The sequence below is a fragment of the Muscardinus avellanarius genome (assembly GCF_963383645.1).
Source record: "Muscardinus avellanarius genome assembly, chromosome: 14".
NCBI classification, from domain to species: domain Eukaryota; kingdom Metazoa; phylum Chordata; class Mammalia; order Rodentia; family Gliridae; genus Muscardinus; species Muscardinus avellanarius.
Genome location: NC_137800.1, coordinates 10,759,884 through 10,782,880, shown reverse-complemented (window position 1 = coordinate 10,782,880; position 22,997 = coordinate 10,759,884). Strand labels below are relative to the sequence as shown.

The window sequence follows — 22,997 nt, the reverse complement described above, 5'->3', positions numbered from 1 at the left end:
TGTTTAAATAAAATATGACAGTGTCGTTTCTACAGACGACCGAGTGGGTGGAGAAGGAGAGGGCGAGGGGAGCACGTCTCGTCGGCCACCTCCCTCCAGCCCGACCTCATCTGACACTCTGTGACATGTGCAGCGGAGTCAGCATCTCCTCGAAGATGGCCCCCTTCACGTTGGAGCCGCGCAGGTTGGCTTCCTGAAGGTCGCACCCAGACAGGTCACAGTTCTGTGGGACAAAAGGAGGTTTCTGCAATGCTTAGGAAGATTTAGGGCCTCTGTTTCTTCTCCAGGTGATTTCTGGGCAATATATATCAGGACAAGGTTCTAATACTATAGAGTACACTTAACTTCTGAAACACTTCTGAGCAGGTATCTTAAAGTCAGATTTCCTTCAGGCTGACCACCACAAATATAGATATACACATACTATCACATATGTAAAAACAAGGTAAAGAAGCATGTCTCTTCCGTTCATGTATTTTAAAAGCAGGCAATTAAAATCCAGAGCAGATTCCAATGGAATAACCATCCATTCATAATAGGATTATATTCTTAGCCTTAGGCCAACTGTTTTTGTCTTTAAGTCTCAAGGGTTTTTCTACTCAGTTCCTGAGAGTTATCAAGGTGAAGGCAAAAACATTTTAAAAACATAAACAGCAAAGCTGTGGCTGGTGGTACATGCTTGTAATCCCAGTACTTGGGAGGCTGAGACAGGAGGATCACAGGTTCATGGCCAGCCTTAGTGAGGCCCTCCTCAATTTAGTGAGATCCTGTTTCAAAATGAAGAATAAAAAATAGGGCTGGAGGTGTTGCTCAGAGGTAAAATGCCCCTGGGTTCCATCCCCAGTACTGAAAAAAGAAAAAAAAAAAATCAATAGCAACCTAAATTTTCACTGACTGTCCCTCTGCAATCCTATCGCTGCCACGTTTTCTGGTCCAAAGTGGTACTGTTCAATATGACAGACACCGGCCACCTTGAAATGAATTAGAGTTAGCTAAAGTTTAAGAGTCAGTTTTTCAGTTGAGAATAGCTTTAGTGCTCGACAGCTCTCTGTGGCTAGTTAGCTACCGCAGTGAATTCACAGCAGGGTTAGAGATACAGCACACACCCCTCGCTGCAGAATGGATGACTGGGCCCACCAAGGCAGACCAAGTCTCCTAGCTACACCTGCAGTCAAGAACCCTGTAAGAATTCTATATACAAGCTGAGCGTGGTGGCACACGCTTGGAATCCCAGCATTTGGGAGGCTAAGACAGGAGGATTGTGGTTCACGGACAGCCTCAGCTATTTAGTGAGGCCCTCTGCAACTTAGTGAGACTCTGTTTCAAAATAAAGAATAAAAAACAGGGCAGGGGGTGTAGCTCAGAGGTAGAATGCCCCTGGGTTCCATCCCCATTATTGAAAAAAAAAAAAAAAAGAGAAAGAAAGAAAAGAATTCTATATACAGAATATATAATTTCCAAGAAAAAGATGACTGGACAAAAATCATATCTCAAACTGGAAGTCAAAAAGAGTACAATGTCAATTAAAGAGACTGTTCCTGAACCTGATTTGAAACCTGGGTATCATTTAAATTTCTCACGTAGTTCAAAAGATAATTTGGAACACTGAATTATCTGAAATTAAAACTGACAAAATATAACAAATTAGATTAATAAAAGTCTCTGTGAAACTTATGTACTTGAAAAAAACCCAAGGAAAAGAAGAGAAATGAAGTCAGCCTAGGATGAATCCCAGTAGAGTCTTGCTTGGACCTGCCGCCTATGACGTAGGTGAAGGGTCTTGCTCTGGACTGAGAATTGTTGGAACAAGCAATTGAAAGGAAAACTTCCCTCCAGCTGCCATGGCGCGGCCCTGTACTAGCCAACCACTTTGTTGATGATTCCCATACATTTTGCACGAGCTACTCTTGATTATAGATTCTAAAACTCCTTAGATGTTAGTGAACTCACCTCTAAGTCTGTTCCTGCCAGAGTCGCTCCCCTGAGGTTGCAGTTCTTCAACTTTGCGTTTTTTAAGGTAGCAACTCTCAGGTTAATTCCCGTCATCTGGCTCCCTTCCATGTCCACACCTTTCAGATTAGCACCTGCGGTGAACATGTTTTGACAGCAGCTCAAGTTTATTGTTATCCACTTTCAACAAAACTGTAAGATGACTTATGGAAGTAAACGGTTGTCTCCTGTAACTATTAGAAATAAACCTGAAAGTTCAGTCTCTTCACTAATAAGTTCAATGTTGGCAATTCGTTACGGTATAAATTGAGAATGTTTCATCATTTTTTTTCAGTACTAGGGATTGAAACCAGGAGTGTTCTACCTCCAAGCTATACCCCTAGCCCTATTTTTTGTCTTATGATAACTAGCATTTTTATAGAATGCCTCCATGAGTTTATGACAAGAGAGATAAGGACTATATTTCCTACTATAAAAGTAAACAAAATATCCACTTCACAAACACAACGCAGCAATAACGAATTAAATCTGGCTTTGTGCAAACAAATTCTTTCCTTTGGTCAGTGTAAGAATATTTATTCTACTTGAGAGTTAAATGTTGATATTTAATTCTCCAATTGAAAAAGGCTTACTGAATATTTGAGGTCTTGTCTCCGCTGAGTCTTCAATTCTTTTGCTTTTTTGGGTACAGGAGGATAGCTGTACCCCCAGCCTTATTTTTTTATTTTTATTTTGCAACAGTGTTTTGCTAGGTTGATTAGAGTCTCATTATTTGCCGAGGCTGTCCTCAAACCAGGAATCCTCCTGCCTGGACACCAGTACCGGGATTGCAGGGTATATCACCACAACTGGCTGAGTTTTCAATTTTGATTAGCAGAGGACAGACTGTTGACCTTTGCAAACTCTCGAAATATGGTAACAGAAGAAACCAATTTCCCTACCGTCATCCTATTTTACCCTTAACAATTATTTTGCTGGGCTTTTGACTTTATGGCCTGCTTTCACCATAGGACAGAAATTTACAGACAGGATCTCACCTTCTAAGTTTGCTTTAAGACCAGAAGGATCCTCAAAATTACACAGCTTCAGGGATGCTCCTTCTGCATTAGAACAGAGCATCTTGACTCCCTGGAGATTTGCACACTGCAAAGAAAAGTACAGAAAAAAGCTCAAGTCAACACATCTGCAATTAATTATTTTCTGTTTACAGTTCGCTCTTAGTGAAACTCATAAGAATTGAAAACAAAATTTAAGTACTTCTTTTCGAAGAGCTATTTAAAAAAATGTTGAAATAATAACAGCATGCCCACTTCTCATGAAACAAAGGCTTAAAGAAGCTGAGTAGATCAGAACTATGACACCTTATATTTTATTTTATTGGTACTGGGGGTTGAAACCAGGGACATTCTACCTCTGAGCTACACCCATTATCCTTATTTATTTATTTATTATTTATTTATTTATCTTTTTGTGGTACTGGGGATGGAACCCTGAGGCATTCTACCTCCAAGTGACACCCTCAGCCCTATTTTTTATTCTTTATTTTAAAACAGGGTCTCACTGAATTGCAAAGGGCCTCACTTAAGTAGCTGAGGCTGTCTGTGAACCACGATTCTCCAGTGTCAGCTTCCCAAATGCTGGAATTACAAGCATGCACCACCATGCCTGGCTTAGAAAATATGTTTGGGTTTTAAATTGCTAGTTCATCTCGAAAGATTCAATGCATTCAAATTCAAATTCTAAGAACTACTAGTTAAAACTGGGAAGCTCATCTATAGAGATGACATTAAGATTAGACCGTCACAAATTATAATGATCAAAGAAGAAGTATAAAAATATTTTTAAAAATTGTAAGGCAGAAGCTGGGTGCAGTGATGAACAGCTGTAATCCCAGCTGCTCAGGAGGCTGAGGGTCAAAGGCCAAGGTGAGCTCAAGCAACACAGCAAGACACCAACTCAAGAAAAGAAAAACCATGAGACACAATATGAATGACAACTTTGTCTAAAGTCCTAAGGCTGATCATGTTCCACCCGCATCTATCAAGAGAAATCCTTGTTTTGTACATGTGATCCCTTCAGTCTACAGAGATGAGACAGAGACCATCACAAGCAAAGATAGTGAACAAACACGCTCATTCCCATCTGGCCAATGCCCTTACATAAGGTAGTATAGAAGTTCTAACTAGACAGGTAAGATAAAAGGACCTGGGAGGACCAAAATAACTCAAGGACAACTGGATTTTATGTCCTTGAGAAGACAGCAAGACAGGAAGCAGATCTACGCAAGTAAATGTCTGGTTCTCTACAGGACGCTCCTAAGTCAAGCACACTGTAAATGTTATAGAAGTTCCTAAGGTAATTACATAAGTACCTTCCTATACTCAGGGATGTACTCTAAAATCTCATAAAGAAGAAAATGTATGAGAAACTGTAGTAAAATTTTCCATCCCCAACCATGTAAAGCTTTTCACCCTCTAGTCATCACACAGTAAAGCAGGTTGCCAATGCCTTGATCTTAGAACTCAGTTCTTAAAATTCTTTGTGCACTTCGTCTTTTGCCTATTTCACTACTGATCTGGGAGTATAGCCCAGAGGTAGAAAGCCCCTGGGTTCCACCCCCAGTACCACACCAAGGGGGAAAAAAAGTGTATTAGCAGTTTTTTCCCCTCTAGATCTTAGAAAATAAGAGGAAGGAATAAAACCAAAATGAGATTAGTATTAATCTCATCAATGACTACTAAAGGCAAGTTGCTCTAATAGGTGAAGTTAATTATAAAGACATACAAACTTGGGCCTTAGTACTAAGAATCCTAAAAGCTGTTACTGGTTCTTCACATAGTGTCTAATCGCAGCTAGCGGATAACTGCTACATAAATACACAGTACACCTGTATATGTAAATGCACCACCCACACCCCACACGCATGCGGAGGAGGAGCAACAGTGGGGTTGCTGGCCTCCAGATTGACACGCTGTGCTGACTTCCAAGAGCTCTGCTAAGTGCGTCAGAGCACTTACACGCTCCCATTCCAGGAACACCGCTGACTATATTGCAAAGGTTTTTTCAGCTTTTCCCTTGTAATTTACAGAAACTATGAACATTGAAGCAATCAGGACCTAATTTCAAGATTTAATTTCTTATTGGTTACTAAATCTCTCAGGTCTGTGTTTCTACAGGACATAAAGTTGTAAACCAACCCATTCCACCTTCAGGGTGAGCCTTAAGTTTTATCATCAACAAAGTAAATGAACCGTTTTTCAAGTAAAAGAAAGATATAATCCCTGCATTTTGAGACTGCTCAATAGCTTAAAATTTTAATTTTCCTCACAACTAAAAATGATTCTTACATCAAGCACCGATCCAGAAAGATCAGCTCGTTCAAGATTTGCACAGCAGAGGTTTGCGTGTGCGAGGTTGCAGCGGCTTAAATTGGCCATTTTGAAGTTAATGTATCGCAGGTCCAAACGAGAAAGGTCAGCACCACTGAAGTTTAAACCCTGAAATTAAAAGCACAGCTGTCATAATGTTTAAACCACCCGTTTGCACTGAATTTGATCACTGCAGCTACCACCAAGTTCCTAGAAGTAAGTGGCGGTTCAGTCACTTGGCGTTTATTAGGAAACACTAGCAAAAGGAGCTTAGATACGTGAAGTGTGTGCCTCCAATGGGAAGCTTTATACACACATTAGGATGCAGCTTAGCTAAACTTCACGTTTATGTGCACAAGTTTCTAAGAGGGATTCCTGTTAGTCATTTTAGTTAAACGTGATTCTAATTCAGCTACTGTATTAATTCAAGAAAAAGAATTTTCTTTATTAAGAAAAGATGTATATTGTTTTTCAAAATTGTAATGCTACAATACACAAAAGTAAAAATATCTGTCCCTGACTAGCCATATATAGCAACTGTACAAATACTAACTTTTTAGAAATTGCTACAGTTTCAGTGTACTGCTCAAAAATTACTTCAAGCAATTAGACAATAAAAAGACTTGTATCTCTTTGGGGCAACCCATTTTAAAATCATTCCAAATAAAATATAAAAATAGGTCTGGGAGTATATCCCAGAGGTAGAAAGTCCCTGGGTCCCACTCCCAGTACCACCAAAAAAAAAAAAAAAAAACCCAAAATAAAACAAAAAATATCAATGCTGTGGCCATAAGTTATATCTTGCATGGAAAGGAAATATAAGGCAAACCAAAATAAATCCTAGGAGGATGTAGGGTTTGCTGATTTACTTACAGATTTGTTGATACAAATAAGTCACTAAAAAGTCTTTAATTACCTGGCAACGCAATTCTGACTTGGTTGGGGTTGCTAGCAGAAATCGAACAAATTCCTTTCTGGATATTGGTGAGTGATCCTCTGGTGGTTGGGAGTTCTTGAAACAGGTAGTACAAAATTAGGGAGGCTTTCTGGACAATACCTACTGTAAACGTAATACTAGCTAAGGTAAGAAAACTCTCACCTTTATCGCTACTTCTAGGTGTTCAATCAATGAGTCAATGCCAAAAAATCTGGCTTCTTCTAACACACCTATTAAAATAAAAAAGGATGTGACTTTTACAGTCAATTCATTTTTGATATTTATAGAATTCCTTTTTAAATTCTCATGATGGAACTGAAATTCAAGGAGTATGCCACCAGTCAACAGCAGACAAATAACTAATGTTTATTATATAGATACAGGGTATTGAAACTTTTCTTTAAAATAAAGTTTTTTCTGCAAAAGAGAAACTTAGAAAATGGAACAAGCCTTCCATATTTCAAAATTACTTGTGATAGTTAATTTAAGTAGGTCACAAGTAAGAAATTTTAGCACTACATATTTCTAAAATATTGCTTTAGTGGTCTCACTATGAATGCAATCAAAACGATTAGGTCCCTTAATCTTAACATTGCAATATCTTTTTAGGAGCAAATCTGATTAGGCTTGCCATATACATGTTCTACTTAATTAGAAAATAAAGTGACTAAAGTTTCAGTCAGTTTCACAACAAAAGTTAAGAGTTTAGCTCAAACATTTTTTTACAGGAGAGTAAGTTCTTAAAACAATTTCTTTTCTTTTTTTTTTTTTTTGGTGGTACTGGGGTTCCTGGAAGCCCTTCTACCTCTGGGCTACACTCCCAGACCTATTTTTATACTTTTTTATTTGGAAACAGGGTCTCTTAAGCCAGCACGGCTGGCTTCGAACCTGCGCGATCCTCCTTTCTCCGCCTCCCAAGCGCGGGGATTACAAGTGTGCGCCACCACGCCCGGCTCTTAAAACAATTTCTAATGGATAAAAAAAATTTCATCTCTCTCTCCCTCCCTCCCTCCCTTCTTTCTTTTCTTTTCTTCTCTTCTTGCAGCAGTGGGGATGGAGCCCAGGGACATTCTACCTCCAAGCTATACCCCCATCCCTATTTTTTATTCTTTATTTTGAAACAGGGTCTCACTGAGTTGTAAGGGCCTAAATAGCGGACGCTGGCCACGAACTGCAATCCTCCTGGTCTCAGCCTCCCAGATGCTGGGATACACAGCATATGCCACCACACCCGGCTTCCTTCTTTCTTAATTTAGTTAAAAAATACAACTGCACATCATCACAGTATGTAGGAGTAAAACTGGGATCCACTATCTTTCAAATGAAGACTCAGAGCTGGGTGTGGTGGCACAAGCTTGTAATCCCAGTACTTAGGGGGCTGAGACAGAGGATCATGAGTTCGCAGCCAGCCCCAGCTACTTAGTGAGGCCCTCTGCAATTTGGTGACACCTTGTTTCAAAAATAAAAAATAAAAAATAGGGCTGAGGGTGTAGTTCGGAGGTAGAATGCCCCTGGGTTCCATCCCCTGTACCGCAAAAAAAAAAAAAAAAAAAAAGGCAAACAAAAAAATTTGGAAAGATATACTTTTTACTATATTACTAGCTGAAAATAAAAATTCTAAACTTATGATAATGTGAGGAATTATAGTGAAAACTCACCCAATAAGTTAATGCCATCATTTACAATGAGCTGTCCATGACGCAAGTAGTTCAAGATGGGTTCAAAGTACTCAGGACTTCGGTCGATTAAGAAAGCTCCTCTATGATCTTGCTTATTTCCCCAGACACCTACATTACCATTATAAGAAAGAAAGCCCCCATAAATAAAAAGTAAAATTAGAATTCATGAAAGAAAATGCAGTAATACACCAGCAGTAAGTTTTTACTCCTGCGAAAATGATTGACATCACTAAAAATTTCAGGAGGTCAGGAGTTATAAGCTCCACACAGATATAAATAGATCACACAGAATTTGAAGATAATATGTCGTACTTACCTTTGTCCTTGAACATGTGAGCCAGCATACTGTCAGGTTCTTTATTCACTAAAGTGCTCCTAAGAATTCAGGGGAAAAAATGGGTTTCTCCATGTGTCTTTATAAACAAATATATTTAAGTCAAGAGCATGCTCGATTTCAGCTGTTCTCTCAACAAGATGCATCTATAACCTGGGAGGAGTGACGCTGGGAAACAGAACGTGCAGTAAGTCGCCATTTACCAAAATCTCTTCTAATCCGGCTCTTCCTTTGATTTAAATAGTTTTTGTTTCTTTAAATATAAATGCCACCCTTTCCATCTAGGAATATATTATGTCATCATATTTTTGATCTTCTACACTTCAGATTTTTCTGATCTCTTTAATAGAAGTAGTTGTAGTCCTACAAAAATTTAATATTATTAATTTTTAATTGCATTACATGTGTATTATTGATATCTAAAAACATGTTCTAAAACACTGGATTCAGGCATTTTATGCTCTCTGAAATAACCTATGTTTTTTTTAATTCAAAAACCTTTCTAAAAATGTTTTCATATCACATAAGTATATTTAAACAGCATTTGAATATCTTTTTATTTATTTTTTAATTTTTTATTGGTGCATTATATTCATACATCATATTGGGGTAAACTGAGTATCTTTTAAGGGGATCGGCAAATTGAAGAATAAACAATACACGGTCATGTTCATTCTTTCATGGTAACACACACACACACACACACACACACACACCCCTACCGTGTAGTGGTAAAGTACCGCCCTCCAACATTTAAAGTTAGCCAGTCTGTGTGGGATCCTAACCATCCTTCAGGTTGTTTAGAATCTGTCTGAGGATCTAGAGATGACAGAAAATAATAAAAACATTAAGACTGGTGATTCTAGGAAGATGATAATAGCATAACTTTTTTTGGCAATTTTGGTATTGGAGATGGAACCCAAATGCCTTCTACTTCTGGGATACACCCCCCAGACCTATTTTTTAATGTTTTACTTGGAAACAGGGCTTTCCTAAGTTGTTGAAAGCCTAAGTAGCTGAGGCTGGCCGTGAACCCGTGATCCTCCCTGTCTCAGCCTCCAAAGCACTGCGATTACAAGCATGTGCCACCACACCCAGCTATGGTGTAACTTTTAAAATTAAATCCCCCATAAAAGTATATAAGATCATCTAGAATGGAAAAACTCCCACCCACAGGTGTCCTCTAACACAGTATTAGGAGATAAGGTGTTCTGACCAACACTCAGCTCTAAGAGCACCACGTTATCAGTGTCTGTGAAAGAGACAGCAGAGAAACTACAACATGTGCTAAGTACAAGAACTCCAGAGCACTTCCCAAGTGTTGACTTCACAGCTCCACAAGCTACGTGAGAAGAGCACACTAAGATGGGACTATGGATTTTAAAATAACTAATGTGTAATTGACACAAACATATCTGAGATTTATAATTTAATAAACCTTGACATGATTCTATATCTGACTTTCAAGTACAGAAACCACAAACTTTTTTTGCGTGTGGTACTGGGGATGGAACCCAGGGGCATTCAACCTCCGAGCTACACCCCTAGCTCTATTTTTTTCTTTTTTTTTTGGTGGTACTAGGGATGGAACCCTTCTACCTCTGGGCTACACTCCCAGGCCTATTTTTTAATATTTTATTTGGAAACAGGGGTCTTAAGCCAGAGAGGCTGGCTTCGAACCTGTGTGATCCTCCTGTCTCTGCCTCCCAAACACAGGGATTACAAGCGTGCGCCACCACGCCCGGCTATTCTTTATTTTGAAACAGGGTCTCACTGAGTTGCAGAGGGCCTCACTAAGTAGCTGAGGATGTCTGTGAACTGCAATTCTCCTGTCTCAGCCTCCTGAATAATGCGATTACAAGCATGTGCCACCACACCTGGCTGAAACCACAAACTTTTAAAACGTGCAAGATGCCAGAGAAAACTATCCCTAGAGATTTTTAGAGGAATTTATCAGAGAACAAGTTTTACACTTGTAATCCCCGTGCTTGGGAGGCTGAGACAGGAGATCGCACAGGTTCGAAGCCAGCCTCAGCTACTTAGCGAGGCTCTCAGCAACTTAGTGAGACCCTGTTTCCAGATAAAAAGTTTTAAACAAGACAACCACTGGAAACACTGACATAAAGACTGGTGGCAAGCATTAAATACAATTTAAGAAGTAAAATTAAAGGAAGGTTTTAAGGGACAGAGTATAGAATATAATCACCATATATTAAGAGAATACAGAAACACAAGTATATATAGTAAGAGGAGGAAGAAACAAGCATATGTAAAATAAATGGTTCATAACTTTTTTTTTTTTGCAGTTCTGGGGATTGAATCCAGGGTCATTCTACATCCAAGCCACACTCCCCAAGCCTGATTTTTTTTTTTTTTTTATTCTTTATTTTGAAACAGGGTCTCACTAAGTTGTGGAGGGCTCTCACTAAGCAGCTGGCCGCGAACCCGGATCCTCCTCAGCCTCTACGTACTGGGATCACAAGCGTGCGCCACCATGCCCGGCTAAGGTAACAACGGCTTTGTAGTAAACACACTGCAATTGTTACTCTGGTGTGTTATGTGGGTTTTGTGAGTAATGAAGTAAATGAATAATAATATGACATTACAATTCTATCATTTCCTATAATCCTGAAAATCACAATTATTGCTATGGTGGAAAGGAAACAGATGGCAAAATAGAAGACTTGAAGTGAGATCTCTATGATTACGAATGTCAACTTTAAGTATTAGTATGAACCCACGATGTGTTTTACTAATCTAGCTGATGTTATATATGACTTCAAAGCTTTATATCCTATGCTAAATGTAAATTTTATCTCTAGCTACCTATGTATTTCCAACTCTAGTCATCAAAAAGGCCTAGTAATAATCATGAACCCAGTGGCAAAGAGCTACTCTTGTGCCTAGTGTGTGTCTTGAAGTCAAGATATCAAGTCTAGAAAATGTATCAATCGAAGTCTGAGAAAAGAGTAAAATGAACATTATTTTATTTTATTTTATTTTTGTGTGTGTGGTACTGGGGATTGGGAAAAGAGAAAGTATTCAAATATCTAAAATATGATTCTTTGATTCAAGTTTAAAATGTACACTAGCGGTATATCCAATGCAGAAGAGAGGGACATGAAGAGGTGAGCAGAGCCTTATCTTTCTTAATGCAAAGCTTTGTAATTCCACGTGAAGGTTTACTACTTTATTTTTTTTTAAATTTTGGCAGAAAAAAAAACTGGCTTTTAAGGAAGTCACTTACCAATAAATGGCTCTCCTTCACACACAAACAAAACATCATCATCCCTGGGGAAATAAGAATTTAAAACCACCATCAAAATTTAGAAATAATATTAACTTGATTACAGAAACTGTTCCTTAAAACTCTGTAGAAGACAGGTTTTGCTATCAATCTACTCTAAAAAGAAGTATCAAGTGCTTTTTTTCAATCCCTGACTTAAGTGTCTCTGGAAATGAGACCCTGTACATACACGTATTTTTGAGATGGAAAAAAACCCCATTATGCAAATTATGTAAATTTGACTTTCTTATTAATTGAATAATGTCCTGTCATGTTCAAAGGATATGATTAAAACCACAGTCAGTTCTTTTCTTTAGCTTTTTAAATTCTTTACCCTTCATAAATTATTCAACTTTTCTCCTAAATCATTACTCTATGCTTTGCAAGTGAAAATAAATTTTCATATTAAATCCAGTAAAAATACATTTGAAGCAACTGCTAAAACCACTCACCCACTACATATGTACTGTACACTCAAACATAAATGGCCACATATAACCTGAAATTCTGGATTCCCAGTGTATATCCCCCTTCCCTGCCCAATCCATCCCAATAGTATAAATAATCGAGGAGAGGCTCTACTACAAACCAGAAACCATTAAATAGGCACATTTTATACACCTCTGAAGACTTCAGCCATGTCCTTCGATGTTACAGAAGTTATTTCGAACAGGACATTATAGGGACACATTGAGGTTTTCTTAGAAGCAGACTTTGAGTTTGAAAATTAGGTTAATGTAGAAAGACCATACAACAATGTTAACTCAAGTATCTATAGAAACTGAAAGACAGGCCGAGAGACAGATATTGAAAAGCTAAGAAAGACTCCTAATTTATTTGGATTTAAAATGCAGCTTATAATATTTTCTAATTGCTCATGACGCCAGTTAACTTTTTTTTTTTTTTTTTGGTGGTCCTGGGGTTCCTGGAAACCCTTCTACATCTGGGCTACACTCCCAGATACCTATTTTTTATTATTTGGAAACAGGGTCTCTTAAGCCTGCGAGGCTGGCTTCGAACCTGTGTGATCCTCCTGTCTCCTCCTCCCAAGCGCAGGGATTACAAGCGTGTGCCACCACCACGCCCGGCGCCAGTTAACTTTTTAAGAATAGTATGAAAGTTGTTTCCATTAACAAAAACCAACTACTTGGGATTGCAGGTTCAAGGCCAGTCTCCGCAAGTTAGTCAGACTCTCAATAATTGAGACCTTGTTTCAGAATAAAACAGGCTAGAGGTGTAGCTCAGATACAGAATGTTCCTGGGTATAAGCCCCAGTACCAAAATAAAACAAAATAAAAATTTAAAAAATTTAAAAAAATACTAAAATCTACGACCTGAGTAATCTTGTAATGTCTCAGATACTTAGTTTCCTTGTTTATAAAGTAAAAGGACTAAAACTTCAAAGGCAATATATTATATTGAAAGGTCATTTTGACCTGGGTTAAAATAAAAATTAAAACTTTAAGCCGGGTGTGGTGACACACACTTGTAATCCTAGCATTTGGGAAGCTGAGACAGGAGGATTGGAGTTCACAGACAGCCTCAGCTACTTAGCATGGCCCTTTGCAACTCAGTGAGACCCTGTTTGAAAAATAAAACGACTAAAAAAAATAGGGCTGGGGATGTAACTTGGAGGTACAATGCCCCTGGGTTCCATCCAGTACCGCAAAAAAAAAAAAAAAAAAAAAAAAAAAAAAAAAAAAATTAAGCTTTATATACCACTATAATTTAGAGCACCATTATTTTCACATCAATTAAAAATTGTGCTTTGTCAATTAAATGAGGTAATTCAGGCAAAGTGATTACAACATAACTGGATTAGTCAGTATTTGTATTCCCTTTACATTCGTTTTTGTTAATTTCTTCCTGCTCCAAAATTCTTTGACCCTGTGGAGGTGAACTCAACACTTGTTTTAAAGAGATTATCTGCCCAAACAAATACGCTAGGTGTGGTGGTGGTGCACGCCTGTAATCCCAGTACTTGGGTGGCTGAGACAGGAGGATCACAGGTTGGAGACTAGCTTCTAGTCAGACCCTGCTTCAAAACCAAAAAGAAAAAAGAAAAAAGGGCTGTGGTAGAGCCTGGAGGTAGAATGCCTCTGAGTTCAATTGCCAGTACCACCAAAAACAAAGACAATACTATTTTAATGAAACTCTGCTGCTATCTCCAACTAAAATTTTATCACATTTAGTGTGCTTTAAAAAACATTAAGTTTTACATCTAAAAGATGTTTATAAAATTCAAAGTGTTCTTAAGAATCAAACTTAACAATCAGCATATACAAGGTATATGTAAAAATTGAAATCAATTAAAATTTTAATATAAAAACTTCATGTCTTGATAGGTTTATCTCTAGTACCATAAAGAGGAGCTCCTCAAAGCCATATGAGAACCATGGAGAAAGACTATAAATATGCTGAAATACACTAAGGTGTCTCCATTTCAGCAATATCACTTAAATCTAAATGATTCAAACCTGAAGGAGCTACCTTTAGACCATCACTTGCCAAAACCCTGCCTTGATATCAGTGATAGCAACCACTGCTTAAGGGAGACAGCAGGGCACCGAGGCGCCTCGGGCGCTGTGCTGACAGCTCATGTAAAGAGGGTTACCTGATCAAAGCGATGTCGTCAATCAGCCCACCTTTCCCATTATACACGCTGGTGGCTTTTATGCCAAGTTTACTGCTGGCCACAGACAGTAGATCAGATAACGTTCCATAGACAGCAACCACCTGCAAACAAACCAGATTAATTTAATGAACAACTTATACAGTGATTTCATCACCCACAAATTGAAAACTATATCACTATATAGAAGACTAAAGAAATCAGATTATCATGTATCAAGAGTTTTCAAGAGGTTCTTAGCAGTGACCTTTTTTCTTCTATGACTCATATGTTTACTGTAGAGAGCTCAAACCAGAGAATAAGAAATAACCACTGACCCAAAACAACCTAGTTTTAAGATATGTCAAACAGTGCTCCAGTTACAAAGTATTAAAGTTTATGATGACTGTATTATCCCATGACAAGTGAATGTTCTACTAGTTGGGAAAGTAAATAACATACTATGCCCAGCAGGATTGGCTGTTTTTAATTCGCTTTTAAACACCATTTTCAAATTGTAACCCATGTTACTTACATTTAAAAATTGAAAAAAAATTGAAACCTGCACATGTGGTTAAAACATTTTTCTAGTTGGGCATAGTGGCTCACACCTATCAGGTAATTTCAGTATTTGGGAGGCTGAGACTGGAGGATCACAGGTTTGAAGCCAGCCTCAGCAACTTAGTGAAGCTCTCAAGCAGCGTAGGAAGACTCTGTTCCTAAATAAGAAATAAAATAGAGCTGGGGTGTAGCTCAAAAGTAAAATGCTCCTGGGTTCAATCTCCAGAGCTAACAAAAAAGATTTTCCTTACATCCTCACAATATATTACATGACACAAATCAACAAGTAATTCATTGAACTTATGCATGCTGATTCTTAGCCAAACCATCAATCATAATTTATAACTGAAAGGAAAACTCAATTTATTCTAGCTATACTTTCAGTTTAATACAATTAAAATAAAAATAATTTTATTCCTAAAAAGGTGATACTTCTAACTCAAAAATCAAGAAGAGAAATATTTAAGATTAGAAATTCTGATAATGCCAATTGTTGGAATGAATGCCCATCAATGGTTAAGGTTTTTGCATTACCAGTGGGAATATAAATGGCCACAAAAACAAGTTGGTGTTATATTGTAAAAGGAATCATCTGCAAACCCTAATACCCAATAATTAATATTGCATATGTATGTACAAAAACACATACACAACACACACACACACACACACACACACACACACACATACCATATATATACTTTTTTTTTTTTTTTTTTTGCGGGTCTGGGGATTGAAACCAGGGGCATTGTGCCCCTGAGCTACACCCCCAGACCTAGTTTTTATTCTTTATTTGGAAACAAGGTCTCACTCAGTTGCGGAGGGCCTCACTAAGTAGCTGAGGCTGTCCTCGAACCGTGATCCTCCTGTCTCAGCCTCCAGAATGCTGTGATTACAAGCATGCGCCACCATGCCCAGCATATAACTATGCTTTCAACAGTGGTTCTTAAAGTGTAGTCTGGAAACTGGCAAAGTTAGAATCACTGGAAATTTGTAAAAATGCACACTTAACCCCACTCTAGATACTGGGGATGCTGTTTTAAATTTCTCCAGAGTCAGTTTTTTTTTAAGAGTCCCACCACATGTTTTCTCAACTTCTCCTGGTGATTCTGGTGCATGAGAACAACTGCCCTAAAAAAAATTTGCTCATGTGCACCAGGATATATATACAGGAACATTCACTGCAGCACTGTTAACAGTAAAATATAAATAAGAGGCCGGGCGCAGTGGTACACGCTTGTAATCCAGCATTTGGGAGGCTGAGACAGGAGGATCAGTTTGAGGACAGCCTCAGCTACTTACGTGAGGCCCTTTGCAACTCAGTGAGACCCTGTTTCCAAATTCCGGGAGTATAGCCATGAGGTAGAAAAGCCCTGGGTTCTACTCCCAGTACCCCTAAAAAAAAAAAAAAAAAAAAGAAAGAAAGGAAAAAAAAAACCCTTGTAATCCCAATTTGGGAGGCTGAGACAGGAGGATTGCAGGTTCCTGGCCAGCCTCAGCTACTTAGTGAGGCCCTCCACAACTCAGTGAGACCGTTTCAAAATAAAGAATAAAAAATAGACCTGAGGGTATAGCTCAGAGGTAGAATGGCCCTGGGTTCAATCCCATATACTGTGAAAAAACAAAACAAGCCGGGCATGGTGGCGCACGCTGGTAATCCCTGCGCTTGGGAGGCTGAGATCGCACAGGTTCGAAGCCAGTCTCAGCTACTTAGTGAGGCTCTCAGCAACTTAGTGAGACCCTGTTTCCAAATAAATGATAAAATAGGTCTGGGAGGATAGGCCAGATGTAGAAAAGCCCCTGGGTTCTACCCTCAGTGTCACAAAAACAAAACAAAACCAACAGCAACAACAACAAAAATCCAAGTTCTTAGATTATTTTAGTTTTAGTGCTGGGGACTGAACCCAGAGGTTTTCTACCTCCAAGCCATAAACTCAGCCCTGTTTTACTTATTTATTTTTTGTATTTTGAAACAGGGTCTCACTGCGTTGTAGAGGGCCTAGGGAGCTGACACTGGCCATGAATCTGGGATCCCACTGTCTCAGCCTCCCAATTACTGGGATTACGGGTGTACCACCATGCCTGGCTCAGATACTTTATATTAAATACAAACTACATAACAGGTATATTTCTTCTTAATCCCCTTGCACGCCCTCTGTAATATGTGATCTCACCTAGAATCCAGTGTTTTAGAGGATGCACAACCCTCTTTTCAATATCAAAAATACTTACCAGCTATACTTAAATTTATTCATGGGAACTCTATGGTGAGCCTGTGATATACTGCCCTGTAAAAATCTTCTGCTTACCCATCCTGACAACCACATCTCAAGCTATTGAAGGGAAAGTTATTTAAGAAAAAATAGAGATTATTCTTATGAGCAGGAAATAAAACCAAAAACTAGGCAAATAAGGAAATCGGACACAGATATTCCAGTTGGTGGACGGAAAGTCATTTCGTGAGTAGCACTTGGTTTCAGCGTGTTCTGAATGAACATTCGTGTCATGACCGTGCCAGTCCTGATTAAGTACATCACACACGCATGCGCACACACGTACAATCTGCTGTGTATGACTCTGCTTTTGTCAAGTAAGCGTCCTCATAGCATTTTTAGTTAGCTGAAGGGAGAAGCAGCACTAGCAACTCTGGAGAATGTGCTTTGTAGTTGAATAGTATGAACTATGGCACTGTTCTCCTTTTCTCTCTCCTTACTGCCGATGGAGCACAGGGCATTCTACCTCTGAGCTACCTCCTCATCTCTTTTTATTTTGAAACAGGGTCTTGCTGAGTCACCCAGGGCATCATTAAGTTGCTGAGGTTGGCCTCACACCTGCAGTCCTCCTGAGTCAGCCTCCCAAGTACCGGAACTATAGGTGTGTGCCAACATGCTGAGAACATTGTTTTTTTTTATTAAATTTTATTAAAATTTTTGTTGTTACTTTAAGACTTGGTATATCCACAGTTGTAATAGGGCCTCAAAATTAAATCTCTAATTGACCTTTTTATTTCACACCTCTACTGTTGCTCTATGAAAGACAGAATATTTAGACTGAGTTATAAATATTTAGCTATGCTCCAAATCTCTTCTGACCCACTGGATTTTGTTGTCAGCAATTGGCTAGATGTGGAGGAGGACCCATACCTATAAAGCCAGTGCTCGGGAGCAGGATCACAGGTTAGAGGCCAGCCTCAACTAGTTACTGAAGCACTTTTTCAAAATTAAAAATAAAGCCGGGCGTGGTGGCGCACGCTTGTAATCCCAGCATTTGGGAGGCTGAGACAGGAGGATTGCGGTTCGCGGACAGCCTCAGCTAATTAGTGAGGCCCTTCGCAACTCAGTGAGACCCTGTTTCAAAATAAAGAACAAAAATTTTAATTATGAATGCTACCTAACCACAAATCAGATGCAAATAACAGAAACTTTATGAAGCATATTTTTTAGTTTAAGGACCTCAAGAACTAAAATTATGCTACTATGATTATTAGAACTCTAAAGTCCAGAACCAAAATTACAGTCAACAAACTCCACTGTGGTTCAAAGTTTCAGAGCGGTAGAAGTTGGAATCCCGTGTTTTTTTTTTTTATGACCTTGGACAGTTCTGCTATTTAAAAAATGTACATTTTCAGAATGTTCAGGATTCAAAGTATTCTGAACATACTTTAACTAAGCCTAAGAGTTCGAGAATGTTCAGCAATCAAAGTACTCTGCACATACTTTAAACCTCAGAGCGAGCGAGGCATAGTTATTTCTGGGTATCTTTTAACCACACTTCGCGTCTGCCTTGAACCGTCAAAATTTCCCACAGGAGCAGAACAACTTTCATGGGTGGGGCAAGAGGCTGAGAAGGAGCAGGACTCATTTCGGCTTGCTCCGGCGTTGGAAAAATATTTAGCACCACACCCTCCGCGAAGGCCCAACGCAGCCACGGCTGTCAAATCAACTCCGTTCGGCTCTGGTGCCACAGTTCTGAGGAAGCCAAATACGGAGAAATAATAAAACGTGCACAGAAGTTTGCGAGGCGGCGGGGCTCGGGGCCGGTGTGGGGCACTCCAAGGGGAGGAACGCCGTCGGGGAAACGTCCGGGGTTCCGCGCCCTCCGTCCGCCCGAAGCGTGTTTGCTTCATCCCGGGGTTGAGATCTTTTCACCCGGCCGGTCCTGAGACGCCTCGGCACCGCCGCTTCCCCGACCGGACCATTACTCAGCACCCAGGTGGGCAGAGGCGGCGCCCCCGGCCAGGCTGGCACCTCGGGGTCCGGGGCGCGGGGCCGGCGCCCCGGGGCCTCCCGCAGCACCCGGGGGAACGGGGACCCGGCACCCCGGGGACCCCACGCCCCCGGCCCCCGCCCCGGGCGGCGCAGCCCCGGCCGACTCCGGCGGAGCCGCCGCCGCGCCCCTCGGCCCTTACCTTGCCATTCTTGGGGCTGCCATTTAGGAACAGGGTCACCCGCCGCATCGCGCTGCCCTCGCCGGGTCCGGAGAGAGCCGCCACCCTCCCACCTGACCCGCCTCCCACCTTCTTCTCCTCCCGCCCTACCCCTCCCTCCGCCCACTCGGGCTCTCCTCCCTTCGCCACCTTCCTAGTCTGGCGGACACACCACACACGCACTCTCAGTCCCACACCCCAGGGTTGGCCGGTCCTCCTTCCCACCCCGCCCCTAGGCGCCTCAGCCTGCCCGGGGCCCTTCCCCCACCGCGCCGAGACCGACACCGAGCAGAGCCAATCAACTGGCCGCGCCGGACAGGTCTCGACCAATAAGAGCCCAGCATTGGGAGGGCTTAGGCTAACCGGGTTGGGGTGGAGGGAGAAAAGAGAGGCCGACGGCTGGTAGACGGAAAGGGGTATCAGCCAATCAGAGCGGAAACTACAGCCCGACGGCGGCTCTGAGCGCTACTGAGCAGGCGCACGCTCAGTTCTGGGCGGTGCTTACCTGCATACGGAGGCGGGGCTTGAGAGAGGAGGTGGGGCGCTAGACGAGATCCACACACACCCTTCGGAACCTCCTCCTACTTGAGCCCCGCCCGCTCCCCCGGCCCAAGGAAACGGCTACTGTCAGGATTGGCAGACAGGGTAAAAGAGCCAGTCCCACTTTCAGTCAGGATTGGTCCAGTGATTCTTTTCGAAGTTTGCCATATCCAATCAAAACGTAGGGGGCGGAGCTAACAGTTAACTAAAGGTTTACTCCGCGAGACCTCACGGAAAGTAGTCCCCGAGACTCCGTCTGGCAGCTGGCCTCTCGGGCGAGCGGGTCGCCCGCAGCTGGCGGTGGCTTCTCTCCGGTCCCGAGAGGCCGCCCCTGTGCCCGAGGCCGGCGAGGGGGAGGCCTGGGCGGCCCGGGGCGCGCGCCGGCACGTGCGGGCGCGGCGCGGCGTAGAGGTCGGTGAAGCGACGCCGACGCGAGGGGCGGGGCCACGGTTTGAATCTGGCGGCGGGCGGCCGGCTTTGGGGCCCGGTGAGAGTCGGCCGCCGGGGCCTGCGGTCGCGCTACGGTGAGGGCGGCTGGGGTGGGCCGCAGGTGCCCTGGAGGGAGCCCTGGAGGGAGCCCGGAGGAGCCGGCTCTGGCGGGCCTGGAGCTCCCGAGTAGACCTGGCTGGGCGGGGTCTGGGCTTCGGGCGAAGTGTTGGGCGCATCCCGCCCTCGGACGCGGTGCCCTTCTTTGGGCCTGCCCGCACACCCGGGGTGCTGTCTCTCTTTTAAATTCAAGTTTCCGGGCGGGGGGGGGGTGTCCTCCAGTTCTTCCGAGTGAGAGTTTCTGAGAATGCACACAGGTGTCTCTTTTAAGGGGCTACCCAGTTGACTCGGATGTCCAGAAAAGCTGAGAAGCCCCGGCGAATCCTACTGGGGTTGCTTTGTTTCGTCCTTAACAGGACTTCACCCCATTTCCTCCTCTCTAATTCGAGTACTTTCTCAGCATGCTAGTACATCGTATTTGGATCCAGTCTTGAGTGAGGTTTTCCGCCTAGCCACATTAATTTTGGTGGTGGGGTTATGTCTTGTTTTTCTTCTCTTTTTTTTCATCTTTTAGATGGATACGAATTTAAATGACGTGGAGCCCCCTAAGACCAAGGAGTCTGCCATGAATAACGCTGGTATGTGGTGATCTCTCGCCTCCTTGTGAAATTTAAGGTTTACGTGTCCTCAGAATGATGGCTAGCCCCTACAACATGTTGTCCATTTCAGAAAATGCCTCTTTCATTTTGGAACCTGGGACGCTCGTGACTCCCCAGAAATGTGCTGCAGAAGCAACTCCTAATCTTGGCGCACCAGATGTTTTTAAAACACCCTTGAACTTTTCCACAGTAACTGTAGAGCAACTGGGAATTACACCCGAAAGCTTTGTTAAAAATTCTTCAGGTAAGACAATTGGTCTGCTTTTCAGGTTTAAAAATAACTGTTAGCTAGGTATGGTTGTGCATCGTGCATGCCTGTAATCTTAGTACTTGAGAGACTGATAGGAGGATTGTAGGTTTGAGGACAGCCTCAGCAATTTAGTTATGCTATCAGCAACTTAGTGAAACCCTCTTTCCAAATAAGAAACAAAATCAGTCCGTTGTATGCTTCTAGGTGTAACCCCCCCCCCACCGTAATAAAAGTATAACTTGGTTTTACTCATCTATTACTATAGGTGTCTAAATTGACTGATTCTACAAACTTACTTGTTCAAGGGGGCTCCTGTGCGCCTGTATAGCTCCTTTAGCACACCAGGGACCCAGGGCACCCAGCATGATGTTTCTAAGTTATTTGTGTCCCGTGCCCATCCTGGAAAACTGTGTCAGTGTGTGAGAGGACCATTTTTTGACACATCGGACCCAAGAGGGTGTATAATATGAATAGTCCTACATTTTATGTTCATATATAAAAACTCAGGAAGTTCAAGAGTAGTTAAGAAAATATAACATTCAGATTGGGATGTACCTCCTTCAAAAATCACAAACAAAATCTCCTTCAAGCTGTAGAATAGAAATTCACCCATGAAATTGACTTAGAAGAGGAAAGAAATCGGGAAGTTGAATTGACTTAGAAGTGGAGGATACTGAACAGTCTAATGGCACCAGGCTGGGTAAAGCATGAATGAGACCAGGCCAGAGTGGCACCTCTTCGTGTTCCTGAAGAATGGCACTCTTAGACCTTAAAAAAGCTGGATTCATTTTTGTGTATGCAAAATTTAGTAAGTAGGTAACTCAGAAAAGAAATTGTCAGGAGAGAATAAGCTCCCCCCCTCCATATGGAATGTGTTTCATATCTTCATTGAATTTCTAGAATTGAGGATAATACTAAACCCTTTATACACACACACACACACACACACACACACATATATATTTTTTTTTTTCCTTACACATACATGCCAGTCATAAAGTTTGTTTTATTTGTGGCACTGGGGGTGGAACACAGGGGCTTTTCTATCTCTGGGCTATACTCCCAGACCTATTTTCTTTATACTTTATTTGGAAGCAGGGTCTCACTAAGTTGCTGAGACCCTCACTCAATAGCTGAGGCTGGCTTTGAACCTGTGTGATCCTCCTGTCTCAGCCTCCCAAGTGCTGGGATTATAAGTGTGCACCACCATGCCCTGTGTAAAGTTTATTTAGTAAATTAGGGATAGTAAGAACTTAACAACAACTAGTTACAGAACAAAATAGTCATAACAATCTATGGTAGTAAAAGTTGTATGTTTTTAGTTAAGTACAGCAAGGTTTACTTGAACACAAGGACTGTCAGATCATAATAGTCTGATAGCCCAAAAGATTGAACTAAATGACTTAATAACTGGATTATTTCATCTTGGGTTAGGATAGAGACAAACTGTATAAGATTTCATCATATTACAGTTAGCTCCTGGGTTCCATCCTCAGTACCACAAAAAATAAAATAAAATTTGTGAATTGTTTATTTCTGGAATTTTCCATATAATATTTTCAGATTGTGTGTGACTGCAGTTAACTAAAACCATGGCAGGTGAACTCAGAGATAAGGGGAGACTACTGTACAGGTGCTTAGGTGGAGATCTTTCAGTACCTGTGGGTAAGACTAATTCAGAAAAAGAGAAGTTCTTAGTCAGAAGCAAGCCATTACTCACCTCTGTTCAGGAAATATGGAACAAAAATGAAACTACTAATTAAAATGTGCTTGTATATATGTTCACCAACATTCACAAATGTCTTCTGTGGACCAGGCACTGTTTTAGAGCATGGACCAAATCAGGACAGAACAGCGACCCCTGTCCAACCAATCATGATGAGCAGCTTTGCTATAATTCTCTATTAGTG

At 41.3% G+C, this 22,997-nt stretch overlaps 2 protein-coding genes across 3 annotated transcripts in view; one reads left to right on the top strand and one right to left on the bottom strand.

Annotated features, from left to right (window-relative positions):
* Positions 1-106: 106 nt before the first annotated feature.
* KCTD9 (potassium channel tetramerization domain containing 9) lies at positions 107-19,182 on the bottom strand (the record flags this gene model as incomplete). Of its 2 annotated transcripts, XM_080710780.1 has the most annotated exons (12): positions 107-223; positions 1,951-2,084; positions 2,988-3,093; positions 5,298-5,447; positions 6,235-6,330; positions 6,418-6,485; positions 7,914-8,042; positions 8,251-8,309; positions 8,991-9,087; positions 11,516-11,559; positions 14,169-14,290; positions 19,135-19,182. In XM_080710780.1, 12 exons carry the CDS (start codon positions 19,180-19,182, stop codon positions 107-109), a joined length of 1,170 nt encoding a protein of 389 aa, XP_080566906.1. The 2 variants fall into 2 exon arrangements, with proteins under 2 accessions (XP_080566906.1, XP_080566907.1); XM_080710781.1 differs by lacking the exon at positions 5,298-5,447.
* A 1,570-nt stretch (positions 19,183-20,752) lies between these two features.
* CDCA2 (cell division cycle associated 2) overlaps positions 20,753-22,997 on the top strand; it is a gene marked incomplete at both ends in the record, with an annotated part of 47,131 nt that continues 44,886 nt past the window's right edge. The window contains 2 exons of the mRNA XM_080710205.1: positions 20,753-20,816; positions 20,908-21,081. Of these exons, the coding sequence (XP_080566331.1) occupies positions 20,753-20,816; positions 20,908-21,081 (238 nt within the window). The remainder of the gene's footprint in view (positions 20,817-20,907; positions 21,082-22,997) is intronic.